The following is a 20,705-nucleotide window of genomic DNA, read 5'->3' on the forward strand; positions in this document are numbered from 1 at the left end:
TTTTCCTTCTTTCTCAAAAACAGCTGCATCCTCTCCAAATTTACAAGATATCTGTTCTGAGAGCAATACTACTCCTACTCCACTATTACTACTACTAATTAAAAAAATGATTTACTTTAATCTATAAATTTTTAGTGTCACAAATCCTGTCCATAGATTTCTGTCCGATTGCCACCAGAGGTCACCCTTTTCTTTGAATTTACTCTCACACTTCAGAAACTGTTGCATGTCATCCCGGACTTCATGTCCCAGCATCCATTGCACTGATTAGACACACAGCTGCTGCCACACCCTACATAAGCCCAATGACTACCTCTCTCTCACTTTCTAGTAATTTTAAAGGGATACTCCACCCTAAAATGAAACTTTGTCATTAATCACTTACCTCAATGTTGTTTCAAACCCGTAAATGCTCTGTTCGTTTTCGGAACACTATTTAAGATATTTTGGATGAAAATCTTGAGGTTTGAGACAGTCCCATAGACTGCAAGTAAATAACAATGTCACTCCATATCACTGTGCTCTAACTAAACACTGGATTCTCAAAAGTATGTAAAGTATTTAAAGTTTGCGGCACAAAATCCTTAAAGTAGACCCGAGAGTTTTACACACCGGTCTATTATTATGGCGACGTTTCCACGCCCTGAAAACTGCTGCAGCCTCCTGGCTGGGCCTTGGGCAAAGAAAGCTGCCATGGATTCCAGACCTTCAGCCGCCAGTCTGAAGGTCTGGTTACGCGAGACTAAGAGATTAGTTTATTTAAGGAGCCTGATCTCTGCCTAAGTTCTTAGTAATGGTGAGATGAAGCCTTTGGGTTAGTTCACCCAAAAATGTTAGTTCAACCAAAAATTATGTCATTAATGACTCACCCTCATGTCGTTCCAAACCTGTAAGACATCCGTTCATCTTCGGAACACAGTTTAAAATATTTTAGATTTAGTCAGAGAGCTTTCTGTCCCTCCATTTAAAATGTATGTACGGTATACTGTCCATGTCCAGAAACGTAATAAAAACATCATCAAAGTAGTCCATGTAGCATCAGAGGGTCAGTTAGAATTTGTTGAAGCATCGAAAATACATTTTGGTCCAAAAATAATAAAAAAATTATTACTTTATTCAGCATTATCTTCTCTTCCGGGTCTGTAAAGACAACTGGACTAGCGGCCAGTTGACAAATTACAGTTTAAGTCACTCTCCGTGTTGTGTGACATGAGACTAAATTTACTCAGCTCCTCCCAGAGGTCATCCCTGCCAAATGTTTAATGCTAAGTGCTAACAACATATATAAGAGAAAAGCTGCTGGATAAACTGCTTCAGGGTAGTGGTGGCTCGTGGGTTTTAAAATAGAGGAGGCACACTAATTGTATTAGTCTGGGGGATCCCTGCCAATTATTATTATTATTATTTGCTTAACCATTTTAAAAATTGCTTTTTGTTTGCTTTTAGTCAGAAAAGATTAAGAAAACGACAGACATACAGCAAGGTAATATAGTTTCAATTACCCGGCCTATCACTTCAAGGTCTGTGTTAAAAGACAGCTGCCTGTTGTGCCATTTAACTAGCCGTGACTGCTGTGGCCTATATCCAGCTTAGGGATATTCTCCCTTTATTTTTATATATACTGTTTGAAAGACAGCTTGGTAAATATGTTGGCAATCAAATATTCAATATCGCTTTATTATCAGCACAGTGGGAGACGTTCAAACTAATATCACGTAATTTACATCTCTATGATGATTGGTTGATGTGTGGTTCAGTGGTAGAGTATTGCGTTAGCAGTGCAAAAGGTTGTGGGTTCATTTCCCAGGGGACACATACATACTGGTAAAAAATGTATAGCCTGAATGCACTGTAAGTCTTTGGATAAAAGCATCTGCTAAATGCATAAATGTAAATATCCCAGAAGGGAGACTAGCCTCCCCTACGAGGTTTCTTTTCTCAACACCCATCAGCGCTGAAAATAAACACTTGATGCTGATTGACTAATTTTTTTGTTTTTACCAAGGGAGGCACGAGAACTCAGCTCTCACCCTATTTTGGATATCTTTAAAAAATAATGAATTAAAGATATCTTAAATTTGATTATGACTAGTCAAACACCAGTTAAAGATATCTTCAATTATAATTTTTACTTGTGGTAATTCAGTTAGAGATATCTCTAATTTAATTATCACTAGTAAAATTGTAATTTGAGATATCAAATCTAATCAGAATTATGCCTTGTACAAAATCAATTAAAGATATCTTTAATTACAATTTCTACCAGTCAGAACTAATTTAAAGGGATCCGAAAATATTTTCCAATGGAACAATATGACTAGTCAAAATAACATATATCTTCAATGCATGTAATGACTATTCATACTCTCATTGTAGATATATTAATTCAGTTACCACGAGTCAAAATTGCAGAATAGATATCCGGAATTGGAATTTTGGCTAGTCAAAATAAATTATGACTAGTAGAGCATGGGGTATTTAATGCTAAAATGGCTTGCAATAGCTGGGATTTCATGACACACGCTCCGAAGCCTCAGCACATAATGTAACATCACTAGTTCTTACTTCAACTTTAGTCATAGTCTTACATTGCCTGTTTTCCCGTGTTCTGTTTCTATCATGTTTATCTCGATTCTGTATGATGTCTGCCTGACCTGTAGTATTTCGCCTGTTCTGGATTACCCTTCTCATCTCGCCCTGTTCAGATACTGTTTACCCCTTGCCTGGACCATCGCCTGTGTTTCAGATTTACCCTTTGGATTACCCTGTTTGGACATCGTTCGCCAGAGATTGACCACGTCTGTACACTGGACTACTCTTGTGTCTTGCCATCCATGTCCAGGTCATTAAAATCCATGTCCATGTCCGGTGCCCAACCCTGAAGATCTGCCTTTCTGCAGACTTCAGCTCCAACCCTGATCAAATAAGCTATAAAAACCCTGATCAAACACAACTGAACCTACTAATTAGGATCTGAAGGAGCACTTGATAATTACAGACAGCTGTTTGATCAGGGTTGGAACTGAACTCTTTATGAAGGTAGATCTCCAGGAACAGAAACAGTAGAGATTTGCTATGCACTTTAAATGTTGTCAGATTTATAGTATACTGCCACAAAGTGCTCTCAAACAAGATCCAATTGCAGCTTTTATTAAAGAATCCAAAAAGTAATACAGATGGGGCAAAATACAACTACAGTATGTACATGTCAGCTAATATATTTTTTGTCTTGTAGCCAAAACCTGTTCACAAAGTTTTGTCTGGTACAATCAGAGTTTTTTTTATAGTACCTAAAATAAGAGGCAGAGTGAGGAATATCTATTAGTGAGAACAATAACAAAATTCATTTATAACAATAATCACAATTTATACAACAATTATATGCACTTAAAATGTGGTCAGATGAAGTATTCTTTTATTTTTTCACTTAAACATTACTATAATGTCTTCATCATTTTTAATATGCCAATTAATACACAAACCTTTGCAGGAGCAATAACTCTATCACAGTACATGAACCAAAATCACCATCAAAAAAATATATAAAAAATACCAGAGTAACATCAGACAAAATGTATGTTTGTTAACAGGATGTCAGCAAAATGTAACAAAATAAACACAAACATCCAGTTTAAACATGACAAACCATATGACATCATGTTGGATAAATAGTGTATTTTGTTACATTTTGCTGACATCCTGTTAACAAACATAAATTTAGTCTGATGTTACTCAAAACCTGTTAACAAAGTTTTATCTAGTGCCCAGAATCAGAGTTTTAGTCTAGTACCCATAAATGGAATGGAATGGAAGATTTAAATCAAGAACAAAATTGTTTTATAACAATAATCACAATTTCTACAATAATTTTACTTTATATCAAAATTAATAGGATGACCAGACCGTTTCTCAGACTAAATTTTTTATAAATGTCACTCCAAATATAAAGCAGGTTTAGTAAATGGAATTTTTGATTCCTATAAATCTATTTATCTCCACACCGCACTGTGTGAAGGAGAGACATATTGTCTGCATTGCAAAATACAACCTGAAGTTTCTCACTGTTTACATAAACCCCGACTCTGCTGGGTATAATCTGGGTGACGATTGGGGTTTCTTCACCTCCCCTTATGACATACAGTCTGTCATTCTTTACAGAAAGAGATATGTTCTCAAAACATTTAGAAAACAGTGTCTGCCAGACAGAAACGTTTTTGTCCTTTGGGTAAAATCTAACTGTGAGTCCATGTTCCCATCCTACTTCAGCTCCTACATCAACCTCCCAGTACACCTGACCAGGTTGTATGTTCTCCACATAATTGTCCTTATAACCATTGTGAAACTTCTGGAATTTGGCAAAGTAATCTTCCCCTTGAGACTGCAGATGGCTCTCTTTTTTGATAGTCAGTTTCAGGTCTTTGTCTATTGTAGATTTATCTGATAGGTCTAAAGAAAAAAAGATTGCAGGAAAACAAACGTTCATCAAATTGATGAAACTTAATAAAAAAACAAAAACTCATGTTTACATAAATCCAATGACCTGTGAAGTGTAAAAACAAAGAATGTTAAGCATATGTGAGAGGCTGCTTTAGGTTCAACTCACCTCGTTTAACAGAGCCTAGCATGTCTCTCCATACAATTAGTGGCAGGTCAGTTTCATAAGGGCCAAGGGTGAAGTGGTCAGAAATCACTCGAGTACCATCAAGTCTTGATTTAAATCTGTGCAAGGGAATAGTTTGAAATGTATTTAAGCCAAACTGAATGTAAGAATCTAAGCTGAAATAAGGTCTGTGGTTAACACTAGCTCAAGATATTTTCATGTTGTGTTCTTAGACACGCAGTGCGAATGTGGTGTAGTTCATTTATATCCTAGCTTTTAAATCTGGCAGTTTATTTAGAGATTGATGATTTTGTGGTGGTCTACTATAGAATAGGTTTCCAAAATGTAATGCTCAAAAAACATTATTTTTAATTCATATATGGGGGAGTTGAATCTGATTGGTTGACAAATCTTCTTACTTTCTATAATTCAATAGATTGACGTCGGTTATTCTTTACATAATTTACAGTGTTGCAGCAGCTGATATCATGCTCAGTCTGAATGTGTTTTATTTGTGCATCACTGTTTCCTTTCCTTGCTTCCTTTCCTGGCGTCTTAGTTCCATCCCCTTTAGAATGAAAGGAAGGGATGCAAGGAAAGAAAACGAGGATGGAAGAATCGATGGAAAACCTATTTGTTTATTGGAATATATTGGAAGCTCCTCTGAAAAACTTCCTCATTCCTTATTCCTTGTCTGGGTCTAAAGGGCGCTGTTCACATGAAAGAGTTGCCACTTCAGACCATACACTTTCCATGAGGAGACAGCTACCTACGTCCCATCAACCTTAGTTAAAAGATCAGAATTTAAGAGTGGTCCACCTCTGGAGCCAAACCCACAGTTTCCACATTTTGAAGCAGGTGTGATATTTTGAACCCTGCTCCTGTGACAGAAGGTCACCACTGGTTGGAATCTCCAAAGGATACCTTTCTAGGAGAGATATTGGGTCCAAGAACTATACTGTGGGATGTGGGACTTTTGGATGCGATGTAAGCTTTGGATGCATTGAAAATATCACAATCATTCAAAACTAATGCCGTGAAAAATATCAAACGATCATATTTACATGCTATTTCTACTTCTGCATAACAGCTGGTTGAGAATAAAAAGCTTAAATTTACTTACTTACTAAAATTACTTTTGGAGTTTCCTCCAAAAGTAATGTTGAGCATATTATACGTGCAGCTATTCATTCACCCATCCATTCATATATGGTCAGTAAGTGAAACATGATTTTTCAGTTGTGCTATGCAGAAAGCACAAAGTAAATGCAGCCAAACCAGACACCTACAGGCTTCACACACAAAACAGAAGTTCTTAACAAGAAATTGTGAGAAGTTGTGTGCAGCCACTGTGGTTGCAGTCAGCATCATAAAGTGCATACAAATTAAAAAAATTGTGGAGGACAGCAGGAAAAGCAGACAAGAAATGTTTGTGAAAATGCATTTTCCATCTTACTTGGTTTGCAGAGCAGACTTGATGTCTTTGTTCTCACTGAGTGTGATTGTATCAACCAAAGGGAAACCCTTTTCACTCCACCACTGGAAACATTGGAAACGGCTTTGAAGCTTAATGAAATCTACCATGCAATTTCTGATAAATTATAGTTCAAACATGGTACTGGGTTTTGTATTTGTGTTTAGGAGAATATAATTAAAATACCTCTAAAAAACTCTCAGGTTGGCTTATCTGTAGTCCTGACTCCAATATGGACTCCTGTTTGTTTCCATTTGTTTGCAACTTTGATAAAAATGATGAATTCTGCCTCAATGATACTTCGGCACTGCTTGCTTGTCTCTGGAGTTGCTTTACCACTTCTTCTTCTTTTTTCCTCAAGAACTCATGCATCTTGTTAAACTGAACATGTATCTTTTCCTCAAGTCGTTTGGCCCTTTCCTATTATATGAATAGTAGAAGAAATGTGACAGACAGACAAAAATTGAGAGTGGCAGACCAAAAACATGAAGAAACAACAACATAGTAATGTATTTTCATAGCCTTACCTTAGACTTTGTGATTTCAAGCATCTGACTCATGATCATGTCCCCCGTTTGTTTGTTGTCATGTAAAATAAATCTTAGTGCTTCCCTCACTGCCTTCTAAATGAACAATGGCAACAACACAACATTTTCATCTCAGTTTCCTCCAGTTGCATCTTATTTTTTTAATTAATAAATAGTTACCAACCTCACTGATCTCCATAGCTTCCTTTACAGGCTTGAAACTGTGTCCACAGTGTTTCTTTCCTTCCTTGCAGATGAGGCAAACCAATCTCTGGTCATTCTCACAGAAAAGTTTAAGTGGTTCCATATGCTCAGAGCATTGCATTTCTTGAGCATTCTTCGGAGTCTGTTGTCTTGTCTTGTGTTTTTGTTGTTGTAAGACGTCCACAACATTTCTCAGCACTCGGATACCTTTAAGATCCTGTCTGGTGAAGTTTTGTCTGCATTCTGGGCATTTGTGAGCACCTTCATGTGATTCCAAACATCTTGTAATACACTGTCGGCAGAATACGTGCTCACAAGGTAAACTCACTGGATCGTTGAAGTCACTCAAACACACTGGACACATGAGGTGGAGAGAAAGTGTTGACGCCATGTTCAGCAAAAACAGAAAGCTTCACCTGTTGTAGTCAGACTAGTATGTACAGTCGTTCTTGATGGAACAATGAAGCTGTAACGTTTGGCCAGTCCTTAAAACACACCCAGAAAACGGAATCTTTTACATACTCTTCATTGAATTCAAGAACGTTTAAAAACACTTGCCAACAATTAAAACAAGGTTCAGTTAAGTAGTATTAGTTAATGCATTAGATGTTATGAACAAAAAAGGTACGGCAGTTTTATTGCATTTTTTTGGTCACTGATAATATATCACTGTATATTTATATATATATATTTTATAATATATTATATCGTAACCAATATGACAACACTGTAAAGTGTTATCACAGTATTGATGTAGTTTTTTGTTACACAGTGAAAAACTTTAATTGTATGAAACTTTATGGACTTTTCTTATAGAAAAAAGCAGCTTAGCTAAGAACTCTGTGTTACAAATGTTGAAAATGGTTTATGGATATTCACAACCATTATTCCTCCATAAATACATTGTGTGATTTGTGGGGTGCAAAAAAAGTTCAAAACTTTTGTTCAGCTGTTATTATAAAAATGACATGGTAAAGGTTGTGGGGAGAAATTAACAATGGAACTGTCTTTGCTTAGAACAAGCAGTGGCTGAAAAGTATTTGTTCTAATACAATACATTCAGAGTCTGTATTCTGTATTTTGAAAGACAGGTATGTAGGTATAATGTGTGATATTCCAGTTTGGTTTCTTTCGGAGTTACACAACCTGTGGGAGGAACCCTACCTAGCTTTGCAAACCAAATATGAAACTGAAAGTGTTTGCTTATGAAACAAGGCGTTGGCAGAACACAGTTGAGGAAGAAAGCAAAAATGCATTCAGCTTTGTCTTTACAGATAAAGTGCTCAGTCTGCTTGAGCGATTTTACTGACCCAGTTACACTTTCTTGTGAACACTCGTTCTGCAGGAAGTGCATCACGGGCCACATGCAGGCCAGTCTGGGACCAAGTGCCTGCCCAGAATGCCAAACTCCCTATGACGAAGAAGACCTGAAATCCAGCCGTTTATTGAGGAACATGACATCCACTGTGAGAGAGCACCTTGCCGAGCTTAAATTGGATGAATCTACACCTAAAGAAAGAAATGCAACCTTAAAGCTCTCAGAAACGGAAGGGATGTTGATGTGTTCGGAACACGATGAGAAACTTAAACTGTTCTGTGAGACTGATCAGAAGCTGGTGTGTGTCATCTGCAGGGATGGAGACAAACATAAAGGACATATCTTTAAACCAGTGAAAGAAGCTGCACAGATCAGCAAGGTAAACAAGACCCTTTACATACGAGTCGATTCTGACTTCCTGATGAAAGCACTGCAGCTTAAAAGCTCCTTTCTTGCTTTCGAGTGTATTTCAGCCTATGCTATTTGTGCAATGTTATTCATGGCATAATTAGGTTTCTAAATTTGTCTCCAAGGCTTATTTCATTTCAGATATTCAGAGAAGCTTCACTGTTCTCTGTCAGTTTTTTACATTTGCCTGTCGTGGGTTTGGTTCTAGGGGGAGCTGAAGACTGCACTGGGTTTTCTTGCCAAAGAAAATGGACAGCTGGATTACATGATCCAACAACAGACAACTGAAATCACCAAAACTGAGGTATCAAAGTGTGTGTGTGTGTGTGTGTGTGTATTAAAATTATATATATATATATATATATTAGTGCTGTCAATCGATTAAAAACTTTAACTAGATTAATCACACATTTTTTCTGTGATTAATCGCAATTAATCGCAATAAAAAAAGAAATGTTTTTGTATGTTTTTAATATATTTTTTAATGTAATAATTTCACAGTTAAATTTAAATACTTGTTTAAATGACATCTTTTTATGAATGAAGGCCAGTATTACTGATATTAATACAGCTACTGATTTTTTTTTTTTTTTTTACATTTATTATTAGGCTTCAAAAATATAACAGTTTTTAATTTAAGTAAACTTAAAACAATGCTAACATAAACCCATAATAAATGTCATGTTTACTCCTGCCCTTCCTGTCTTAACAGTTAGGAAATATACAGAAATTTAATAAAGTTATCAAAGTTATATGCAGTCTGCACTGCATAAACTATAAATTAAATAGTTAATCCTTATTAAAGCTACAAAAGTTATTTAGTCAAGAGCAGCGAGTCATTTTCTCTGTTTCCTTTGTTCTTTAACTTTACTGACAGGAAGCTTTATTGGCTGCTGTCCCTTTAAGAGCAGACAGACACGCGGATCTCACCGTTTATATACTGTCTATGGATCTCGCCTCATTCTCTCACAACTCTTTTTGTTCATTTTAGACTTTATATAAATCATTTAAGATTGCTCTTATGAGGATAATCGACAAAACTGGCACTTTGGGATGTTTATTGTTAGTTCAAGCGCTTAAGAGAACTGGATTCTGGCGCCCTGTCTATGCATTGTGTGTGTGTGTGTACGTGTGTATGTGTCACATAAGGGCATTCACAGACAGCGCATTCTCTTTTGTCTTGCCGCGCTTGAAATGTTTAAAAGCATTTAAATGAATAAGAGCGTGATCATATAATGTAAAGCTAGCCAACGGATGGCAGAAAATACCGATGCTGCGTTAATTGCGTTAAATATTTTGACACGTTAAACCAGACAAAAATTAATCGCATGCGTTAACGCGTTAACGTTGACACAGCACTAATATATATATATATATATATATATATATATATATATATATATATATATATATATATATATATATATATATATATATATATATATATATATTTATGGAAGAATATGTGGTATGGTAGAAAGAACTTCTCAAAGTAAGAATGAAAACACAACAAATCACTATTTTATAGTCACAATATATGAATGTTTTTTCTCTCTTTCTCTCTATTTAGGATAAATCCAAAACTTTATCAGCCCAGATCTCTGCTCAGTTTGAAGAAATGCACCAGTTCTTAAGACAAAAAGAGGGTGAGGTGAAGCAACAGTTGGGGAAGAGGGAGAAGAAAGTTATAGAATTTATGCAGAATAATCAGTCAGTGATAAACAGACGGTTCATGGAAAACAAAGAGAAGGAGATTATTCTGCAATCAGCCCTGGAGATTGAGGAACCTGATCACTTCCTACAGGTCACAGTTACATGACAGTGTTATTTTTAAAGGGTTTTGTTTTTTAAAGGGACAGTTTTGTTTTTAAAAAACTGTATTATTTATTTATAATCTATTAGGATCTATTATAATGTATTACCTTTGAGTTTTCAGTTACAGTTATGCTTTACACTGTACATAATAAATAAAGTGTATTTGTCTGCAGTGGTGGAATGAAAAAGGATTTCCAATGACAAAGAACATGAAGCAGAAAGCCGACATGACACCATCAAATATCAAGTAAATAAAGCACAATGATGCTACAGTTATTGAGATCTGAATGATATCAGTGTGTAGAGTAGAAATGAAGCTGCGCTATGCTGACGTTCTCTATAACTTTCAGGTACACATCAACAGTGAAAGATCTTACTGTGCTTCCCGACTCTCTCTTTCTCGGCCCTCATGAAACTCACCTGCAGTTCTTTGTGTGGAAGGAGATGCTGGGATCCATCAAACCAGGTGAAGAATATGACAAAACACACATTGTAAAACTCAGCTAAAGTGAAAATTTCTAAAATTCATGCAAAATTACTAAAATTACTAAAACTTCTCATTCAACAAGTAATTTGTCTTTTAATAATGTTTCTGTCTGTGTCTATGCTGTAGTTCCTGAGAGTTTGACCCTGAAAAATCCTGGACAGTCATACTTAAAAGTGTCTCCAGGGGGCGCCAGAATCCGACAAGCTGACAGAGCCACTGTTCTGTATAAAAACTTCAACCCTGGGACAGTTTCAGAGGAAAACTTCCAAGCTGGCCAGCACTACTGGGAAATAGAGGTCAGAGAAAAGCCAGACTGGACTGTGGGAGTAAAGATGGGATCAGAAAAAGAGCTAAGTGCAGCAAAGTCAGCTGAGAGTGAGATCCTGCTCCACCTTAAACACAGTAAAGGATACGTTCTGTCCTGTGATGGAAAGGACACTACATTGAATACTCGAGACAAACCACAGAAGATAGGGTTGTATCTGGACTGTGACAGAAAGCAGGTGTCGTTTTATAATGCTGACAGCATGTCTCGCTTGGCCCAGATAAACTACAGCTCAAAGCAGCCTTGCTGTCTTACTCTGGTTCCAGGACTTTATCTGGACGGGATGAACAGCGATCCTCTCTCTGTCTGCTCGTATGAGTTCAACACGGGCAATCGCTGACACGCTAGTGCAGTTAGCTGCACATTTTAGAGACATTGCAATGCAAACGTCTCAGATTTGAGACATATGGGATATCTTAGTCATCAAAGATCAGATTATAACAAAGATGTTCTGAGTTTAACAGAGGTGTCTGCTAAATGACACATCATAATATTATGAACCACTATTTAATTAGGTTTCAAGGACAAGGAGAAACATGAATTCATTCTTCAAATGAATTTCTCAATTGCAGGACAGGATGTCTGAGTTTGACAAACAAAAGAGTAATTAGCGGTTACTCTTGCTAAGGATTATACATGTAATACTTTTTTTCATGTTTTCCAGTTTTAGATGACTTCTTTCAGCTTATCTATTAAGTTATCCTGCCGAGAGATACGAGTGGGTTTCTGCTTTTCTAGTAAATGTTGTTTGATGAGCATACCTTTTCTGTCTTTCATTTTATCCAGTGGCTTCTGGTATATGAAATTAATAAATACTACAGTATGTTTTCTCTTTTATTTTATGTAAATATGACAAATTTACCCAAAATAATTTCTTATTTAGGGTTAAGAAGAAACATAGGTAAGGATTTGTCTCTGCATTGAAATGATCTTTGGAAAAAAAAACCCATCTGTAAATATACAATATCATGTGAGAAATAAACTGGACTATTAAAACATTTCAAATCTTTTTGTAAAAGTTTCATTTATTTTAAAGAAAAAAATAAAATAGAAATTTATATTATGATTTCTGTGTAAACAATCATATGTTTATTAAGGTACCTGTCTCGCTTTGTTGATTACTGTATTTAATATCATATTTAAAAGCAGTCTGTACAATATAAAGCACTGGAAAATGACATTGAAAGCTGTATGCAAATATCAAAAATATCTTTAAAATAAATTGTGCTGTAATCTTTTATATATATATAGTACATTTATAAAGGCTATTTCATTATAATACTGTAGACATCTCTATTTCCTTTGGGTACTGAGAGTTCTTCCTTCCTAAATAAATGAAATAAATCAATAAAAACAATTTACTGACCTCTCCAATAAGTGATTATTTATGATTGTTAAAGATCAATGTGGATCATCAGATTCTGTGATGTTCAAAACTCACCAGCTCTTCTTGCACAGAGGATCTGAAGGAGAATCACAGTAGGAGCCGCAAACACTGCAATCTCAACAATAATCATAAACACTGCAGGAAAGATGTGTGGACAGATGAGAGAGAGAAAGCAGAGAATGAATATGAAACTGTAAATTGTTTATTTACAGGGTATGAAGAAATTAACAATTATTGACAAGCTGTTTTCAAATTCAAATGTTTGTTTTAGTCAATACAAAGCCATTTCATACCTCTGAATAATGATCCATCAGTCGTAAAGTCCACAGTCTCTGATGCACTGTCAGCTGGATCTGTGTATCCTGGTTATTAGTTCAGTTCAAACATAATGTGACATAAATAAGACATGCATAAATACATTGTGTTATTAACAGCATGTGTGTGTGTGCAGCTGAAGTCATCTCAGTGTTTGAGGTAATGATCTATTTATCTATATAGGCTGGAGGAATTTAGTTCAGATGCACCGTATTGTAGAGATGCAAGAACCATACATAGTCAAGTCATAATGATTCATTTAATCGACTCTCTTTTTCTCGGCCCTCATGAAACTCACCTGCAGTTCTTTGTGTGGAAGGAGATGCTGGGATCCATCAAACCAGGTGAAGAATATGACAAAACACACATTGTAAAATTCAGCAAAAGTGAAACAAGATTTGCATTCATGGAAAATGCCAGCACTTGTGAAGTAACGTGCTAAAGTTTTAAGTGAGGTTTAATTTTAGACTTTGATACTGTGCTTGTCACGACCCTGTGTTTGTCTTTTCTGTTTCTGTAAACTGTGTGTGAGAACTACATGCCTATTTATTTATTTTTTGGCCAGATCTATTAAACAATTCAAAAAAACATTAAATACTAATACAAATAATACTACAATGATAATTAAAAAAATCTAGTGTATAAAATCTATTATAATTCATGAATCAATCAATATGGAATTACATTTGTTTCAATAATAATGAACGAAACTTTATAAAACTGAATGTAACTTTTTCAGAAACTATCAAAAATATGCCATTACAAAAGAAGGAAAAAAACAATGAAAATGAAAAAAGTGAACTCAGTCGCACAAATTTAACAGGCTCTTCAAATATGCTTCATTCTTTGTTGATGTTTTTCAAAGAGTCGTTTTCGCTAATCGTGGATTCTGAATGCATTGCCACAGATTTCTCTTAGGTTTCGCAGTTTTTCGTTTGGTGTTTTGACACAAACCTCTCGTGGGGGCAGGCTTAACAGTGATCTACTCTGATTGGATAGTGAGCTTTTGATGGACAGGTGCTCTCTGACAGGGAAGTACAGACGCCACTCAGTGGCGCGCATATTGCAAAGCTCTCGCGGTGATTAAATCTGGTCTCTACTACAAAAAAATCTTTTTCACAGACAAAGTGAAAGACATTTATTTTAAGCTCATACACAGGTTGTACCCTGTGAAGAAGTTATTACAAAGATTTAAATCTGACATTGATCTTACATGCTCTTTTTTGTTCGACTTTTGAAGAAACTTTGCACTTATTTCAGTCATGTCACTACACTCAGAAACTTTGGGATGATATTGGTGTGTTTGTCAATTGTAAGATTTTGCCAGGCTTCTCAGTACATATGTAAAAAATTATATTTGGGCATTATGACTCTGACCCCACAAACGAAAATAACAGTTTTGTTATTAATTAAAAAAAATTCCTAAACAAATTTCACATTCACAAATGCAAATTCTCCAACTGTAAACCTGTCTTCTCTGTTTTCCTGAAAGAAATGGAAAACTATTGGAACGCAATCTCAGTATCTACTAATAAGAAAGCTATAAGGACTGTTAGATTTGCTCTGCCTTTGATCTCATTGTTTAATTTTGTTTAGATTTTAGTTTTTTTGTGGTGGATATTATGTGATGTATGTTTATACCTTTGTATGTTTTTGTTCTCTGCATTAATAAAAATAGAAAAAGAAAAAAAAAGCTCTCGCGGTGATTTGTATGCAGTACGTCGTGCGTTACTAAATATATAAATAATATTTGACCTTCGATCGTCTCAGTAAAGATGAGCTTTCAGGAGACAGAGACACGGAGCGGCATCATCTTCCACCTCCACTTGTCCTTCAAGGCAGCTTGAAGTAAGCTTGTGTTAATGAAGTAACATCGATACAAGTTTTTCATGTTACAGTGTGCTACAGTTTGTTGCGGGTTATTATTGTCATTCAGTAACACAAGCTTACTTCAAGCTGCCTTCAAGGACAAGAGCTCACCTTTACAGACTGAGATGATCGAAGGTCAAATATTATTTACATATTTAGTAATACAAATCACAATCATGAGAGCTTTTCAATATGTGCGCCACTGAGTGGCGTCTGTACTTCCCGGTCAGAGAGCATCTGTCCATCAAAAGCTCACTATCCAATCAGAGTAGATCACTGTTAAGCCTGCCCCCACGAGAGGTTTGTGTCAAAACACCAAACAATTAGCGAAAACGAATCTTTGAAAATCATTAACAAAGAATGAAGCATATTTGAAGAGCATTCATTATTATTGAAACAAATGTAATTCCATAAATCAATCAACAAATTAATAAATAAAGAAGATATTATATAAATATTACATTTCTAAGAATTGCTGCACAATCACTGTCTGTGGACAGATGATAGAGAGAAAGCCGAGAATGAAGCTGTAAAACTGTAAATTGTTTATTTACAGGGTATGAAGAAATTAACAATTATTGACAAGCTGTTTTCAAATTCAATTTTAGTTTTAGTCAATACAAAGCCATTTCATACCTCTGAATAATGATCCATCAGTCGTAAAGTCCACAGTCTCTGATGCACTGTCAGCTGGATCTGTGTATCCTGGTTATTAGTTCAGTTCAAACATAATGTGACATAAATAAGACATGCATAAATACATTGTGTTATTAACAGCATGTGTGTGTGTGCAGCTGAAGTCATCTCAGTGTTTGAGGTAATGATCTATTTATCTATATAGGCTGGAGGAATTTAGTTCAGATGCACCGTATTGTAGAGATGCAAGAACCATACATAGTCAAGTCATAATGATTCATTTAATCGACTCTCTCTTTCTCGGCCCTCATGAAACTCACCTGCAGTTCTTTGTGTGGAAGGAGATGCTGGGATCCATCAAACCAGGTGAAGAATATGACAAAACACACATTGTAAAATTCAGCAAAAGTGAAACAAGATTTGCATTCATGGAAAATGCCAGCACTTGTGAAGTAACGTGCTAAAGTTTTAAGTGAGGTTTAATTTTAGACTTTGATACTGTGCTTGTCACGACCCTGTGTTTGTCTTTTCTGTTTCTGTCAACTGTGTGTGAGAACTACATGCCTATTTATTTATTTTTTGGCCAGATCTATTAAACAATTCGAAAATACATTAAATACTAATACAAATAATACTACAATGATAATTAAAAAAAAATCTAGTGTATAAAATCTATTATAATTCATGAATCAATCAATCAATCAACAAATTAATAATTAAAAAAGATATTATATAAATATTACATATCTAAGAATTGCTGCACAATCACTGTCTGTGGACAGATGATAGAGAGAAAGCAGAGAATGAATATGAAACTGTAAATTGTTTTTTAACAGTGTATGAAGCAATTAACAATTATTGACAAGCTGTTTTCAAATTCAAATTTTAGTTTTAGTCAATACAAAGCCATTTCATACCTCTGAATAATGATCCATCAGTCGTAAAGTCCACAGTCTCTGATGCACTGTCAGCTGGATCTGTGTATCCTGGTTATTAGTTCAGTTCAAACATAATGTGACATGAACAAGACATGCATAAATACATTGTGTTATTAACAGCATGTGTGTGTGTGCAGCTGAAGTCATCTCAGTGTTTGAGGTAATGATCTATTTATCTATATAGTTTGGAGGAACATTAGTAATCAATCATGTCATGTTTCCTAATCGGAGAGCCTTCCAATACTTATTAAAGAAATTTTGTGTCTTACCAGAATACCTGACAATATATGCGGCTGAGGTCTTCGCTTCATTTCTCTGAGTAACCAGACATCTCCACTCTGTGTTGTTATCTTCATCCAGGAGTGTTGTTGTCAGGGTGCTGTTACAGTGTCCTGGTGGAGATATCTGATATCTAGAGTCTGTCTGTAGATCCTCACCAGCCTGATTCACCCAGATCAGCTGAACTCCCTCAGCACGGACCAAAGTATCACAAGAAACTTGATCATGATACAACTGACAGAAGAGAGTTACAGAGCTGCCGCTTCTGATCTGAGTGGATGATGGAGAGACTGAAACTGAAAATAAAACAGATATTAAATGACTGATTTCAGTCTTTTCAGGGACAACAATACCACTGTTATACCAAATCACCATACAGGTGCATCTCAATAAATTAGAATGTTGTGTAAAAGTTTATTTATTTCAGTAATTCAACTCAAATGGGGAAACTTGTGTGTTTAATAAATTCAGTGCACATAGACTGAAGTAGTTTAAGTCTTTGGTTCTTTTAATTGTGATGATTTTGGCTCACATTTTCAAAAAAAAAAACACTATCTCAACAAATTAGAATATGATGACATGCCAATCATCTAATCAACTCGTCTCAGAACAGCTGCAAAGGTTTCCTGAGCCTTCAAAATGGTCTCGGTGTTGTCCACTAGTCTACACAATCATGGGGAAAACTGCTGATCTGACAGTTGTCCAGAAGACAATCATTAGCCCCTTTCACACTGGGATTCCGGCAAATACACGGGTAATGTGTCCCGGCAATTGTTCCAGGGTAGCTAGATTTTGCACTTTCGCACTGCCAGTGATTACCCAGAATATGTCCGCGCATTCACACACAACCCGTAAAGGTCCCGTAACGACATGTGACATCAGGAGACTGAGGAACTAACTGATCTCTGCTTCATTACAGTTTGCACATATTTTTTCGTCGCGAATGTTGATCTGCCTTCTAAACACCTGGTAAAAGAGTCACGCGATAACGCGCGTCATCACTACGACACGGCATTAGATCTTTTGTTCACACAGAGCTCGTTCCAGGACTGAACCCGGCAATGTTACTAGGTCCCCGACCCGGGATCAGTCTCGGAATCAATCCCGTGATGTGCTTTCACACAGAAGTCCGACGTGTGAAAGGGAATATTGATAGCCTACACAAGGAGGGTAAGCCACAAACATTAATTGCCAAAGAAGCTGGCTGTTCAGAGTGATGTATCTAAGCATGTTAACAGAAAGTTAAGTGGAAGGAAAAAGTGAGGAAGAAAAAAGTGCACAACCAACAGAGAGAACTGCAGCCTTATGAGGATTGTCAAGCAAAATTGATTCAAGAATCTGAGTGAAGAATGGACAAAGAATGGACTGAGGCTGGGGTCAAGGCATCAAGAGCAACCACACACAGACGTGACAAGAAATCTGGGGATTTGGGGTGCAATGTCATCTGCCGGTATTGGTCCACTGTGTTTTTTTGAAACCAAAGTCACTGCCCCCGTTACCAAGAAATTTTGGAGCACTTCATGCTTCCTTCTGCTGACCAGCTTTTTGAAGATGCTGATTTCATTTTCCAGCAGGATTTGGCACCTGCCCACACTGCCAAAATGACCAAAAGTATTTTAGGCTATTGTCAAGAGGAAAATGAGAAACAAGAGCCCAAAAAATGCAGATGAGCTGAAAGCCACTGTCAAAGAAACCTGGACTCCATACCACCTCAGCAGTGCCACAAACTGATCTCCTCCATGCCACGCCGTATTGAGGCATTAAAGCAAAAGGAGGCCCTACCATGTATTGAGTACATGTACAGTAAATAAACACTTTCCAGAAGGCCAACAATTCACTATGTTTTTTTTTGGTCTTAAGTATTCTAATTTGTTGAGATGAGTGAATTGGTGGGTTGTTGTTAAATGTGAGCCAAAATCATCACAAGAACCAAAGACTTAAACTACTTCAGTCTGTGTGCATTTAATTTAATACAGAAGTTTCACAATTTGAGTAGAATTAATGAAAATAAATTAGCTTTTCCACAACATTCTAATTTATTGAGATGCACCTGTATAATCACAATATTCAAAGAAACACTAACCATGAAGAAAATGCAGATAAATACGTTCCTCAGTTCCTTGTTGTTGTCCATTCACATATCGTTGGCAGCTGTAAGATCCATAATCATCTTTTGTAACATTCCTGATGTTCAGAGAGCAGTCAGAGCCCAGACTCAGTCTCTCATGTCTCTCTATATCATTCTTCTTCTTCCCTCCATAAACCAGTTCAACTGTCTCAGACTGTCTGCTATAGGTCCATGAGGTTGATGTGCAGCTTGAACGAGCAATTTTACAAGGCAGATGGACATTTTTACCAGAACTGCAGAACTTGTTATTGTCATCCACTTCAATAGTACCTATTAATAATAATAATAATAATAATAATAGACAATTAAAGATTGTGAACAAACTTTGAAGCAGGCTTTAAAAAGCCTATTTGAAGTGTTTTATAAAGCTTGCAGCTTAAAGGTTTTGAGTTAAAGAAGTTTGAATAAATGATAGATAGATTTTTTTGTCTTGTCAAACAAATGATCAAGGCAGAGCAATTGGTGTTGAACTCAAGTTCAGGGTAGTATTGCAGAAAGCAAGGTTAACTAACTGTCACACAAACCCCCGAACTCCATGCTGATTAACCCAAACCTTTTTCTCTATGAATTTTGTTTAATAGAAATAAAAATATAATAATTTGCAAAAATCCTTTTGAATGCAGTATGGATTACTGTGCGAGATGATAATAAAATAAATAGAGTAAAATAAGCATTGCTTTATGTTTTGATTGGGCTTTAGAATTAAAATACAAATATATGTTGTATATAAAATACAGATAAAATATTTAATATAATATTTTGTGAGCGGCTGCTCCGGTCAAATTTTGTTCAGAGAATAGGTTGCTATGGCTACATAATCTGAAAGATACAGGAGCCAAAATTATCTGTTCACATATTCGTAAACTAACCAAGGTATGCTACATAAAGTTTACTTTATAATTATTTTAACATAAATAGAGCTTTGCAAAATAATTTAGAGTGTGACAGCAGTATATGCACAATTCTAAACATGCATTAAGGAATAAAACAGTATTTACACCACATGACTCTGAGAAAACGACTTGATAAAATGGTAGATATTTAAACTTCAGACACTATGTGAGAATAGTTAAACTAAATTGTTTATATAGATGGTTGTTCACATCATGCATCTTTTATCTTTTAGATCATATGCAGATTTTTTTTACCTGTGAGAAGTGAACAGAGAAGGATCAGTCCCAGCAGACACATGTGACACTTATCAGCCATCGTCTGTTTCTGTCAGTCTTTATTTTCATTATATGGTTACAGCTCTTCCCTTAAACATCATAAGCTCCTCCTGTCAGTGATCACTTCCTCTGCTGCAGTCTGATTTCACCATCTGATTAGTCCTGACACTATGATACAGCTGCATTTCACACACTGATGAAGAATGAAGTGGTTTATTCCTCATGTTTTGTATTTTGTTTGTTTTCCTGTTTGATATAGTATTTGTAATTTAATATAGTAATTTAATTCTTCTCGTTCTGCTCCCTTCTCATCATTTACCATGGTTAAGTTCAGGTGTTGATTGTTTAGGCTTGTTACTTCGGTCTATTCCGTTGATGTTTAGGCTAACCAGAAGTTACAAATTTAGCAGTTAGGGTTTTTTTTTTTCTTTTTTTATTCTACCTTATAAGTGACACTGAAATGTAACACTAATATTTTCAAAGGGGCACTGAAATAAGTGGACACTGTGTTACTGGACTCATTAAAAACAAAAATGCTGTAAACACAATGAATCTACATCAGTAACTCAACCATCCACCAGATCTCAAAACACACAACAGGACTACAAAAACGTTTTATTATCAGCAATATTTTTTTATCTAATAACAAGTTTTAAATATTGCCTTGCCTGTTAATTGTTGTGTAACTAAAAAGCAGTAATGTAATTTTTTTTCATTTTATTTATTTGAGGTTTTGAAACATGTTACTACATTATGAGAGCTCAGTTTGAAATTAGTGAAGTGAAGTGACATTTGGCCAAGTATGGTGACCCATACTCAGAATTTG

The 20,705-nt window shown here is 35.8% G+C and overlaps 3 protein-coding genes across 4 annotated transcripts; 1 reads left to right on the forward strand and 2 right to left on the reverse strand.

Moving 5' to 3' along the window:
* Nucleotides 1-3,551: 3,551 nt before the first annotated feature.
* LOC132157739 (nuclear factor 7, brain) lies at nt 3,552-7,315 on the reverse strand. Its single transcript, XM_059567037.1, has 6 exons — nt 6,786-7,315; nt 6,602-6,697; nt 6,261-6,494; nt 6,057-6,139; nt 4,604-4,719; nt 3,552-4,446 (listed from the first exon to the last, which is right to left on the reverse strand). Exons 1-6 carry the CDS (start codon nt 7,194-7,196, stop codon nt 3,986-3,988), a joined length of 1,401 nt encoding a protein of 466 aa, XP_059423020.1. The 5' UTR covers nt 7,197-7,315; the 3' UTR covers nt 3,552-3,985.
* A 688-nt stretch (nt 7,316-8,003) lies between these two features.
* Nucleotides 8,004-11,734, forward strand: LOC132158334 (E3 ubiquitin-protein ligase TRIM62-like). Of its 2 annotated transcripts, XM_059567705.1 has the most exons (7): nt 8,004-8,502; nt 8,740-8,835; nt 10,102-10,335; nt 10,520-10,593; nt 10,697-10,812; nt 10,960-11,510; nt 11,561-11,734. In XM_059567705.1, the coding sequence occupies exons 1-6, from the start codon at nt 8,011-8,013 to the stop codon at nt 11,496-11,498; spliced, it is 1,551 nt and encodes a 516-aa protein (XP_059423688.1). In that variant the 5' UTR covers nt 8,004-8,010; the 3' UTR covers nt 11,499-11,510; nt 11,561-11,734. The 2 variants fall into 2 exon arrangements, with proteins under 2 accessions (XP_059423688.1, XP_059423687.1); XM_059567704.1 differs by having other exon boundaries at nt 10,960-11,734.
* A 2,264-nt stretch (nt 11,735-13,998) lies between these two features.
* LOC132157912 (contactin-3-like) lies at nt 13,999-20,072 on the reverse strand. The gene is made up of 4 exons (XM_059567171.1): nt 19,859-20,072; nt 18,666-18,980; nt 16,573-16,878; nt 13,999-14,027 (listed from the first exon to the last, which is right to left on the reverse strand). The coding sequence occupies exons 1-4, from the start codon at nt 19,917-19,919 to the stop codon at nt 13,999-14,001; spliced, it is 711 nt and encodes a 236-aa protein (XP_059423154.1). The 5' UTR covers nt 19,920-20,072.
* Nucleotides 20,073-20,705: the final 633 nt, after the last annotated feature.

The sequence above is a fragment of the Carassius carassius genome, chromosome 15 (assembly GCF_963082965.1).
Source record: "Carassius carassius chromosome 15, fCarCar2.1, whole genome shotgun sequence".
NCBI lineage: Eukaryota > Metazoa > Chordata > Actinopteri > Cypriniformes > Cyprinidae > Carassius > Carassius carassius.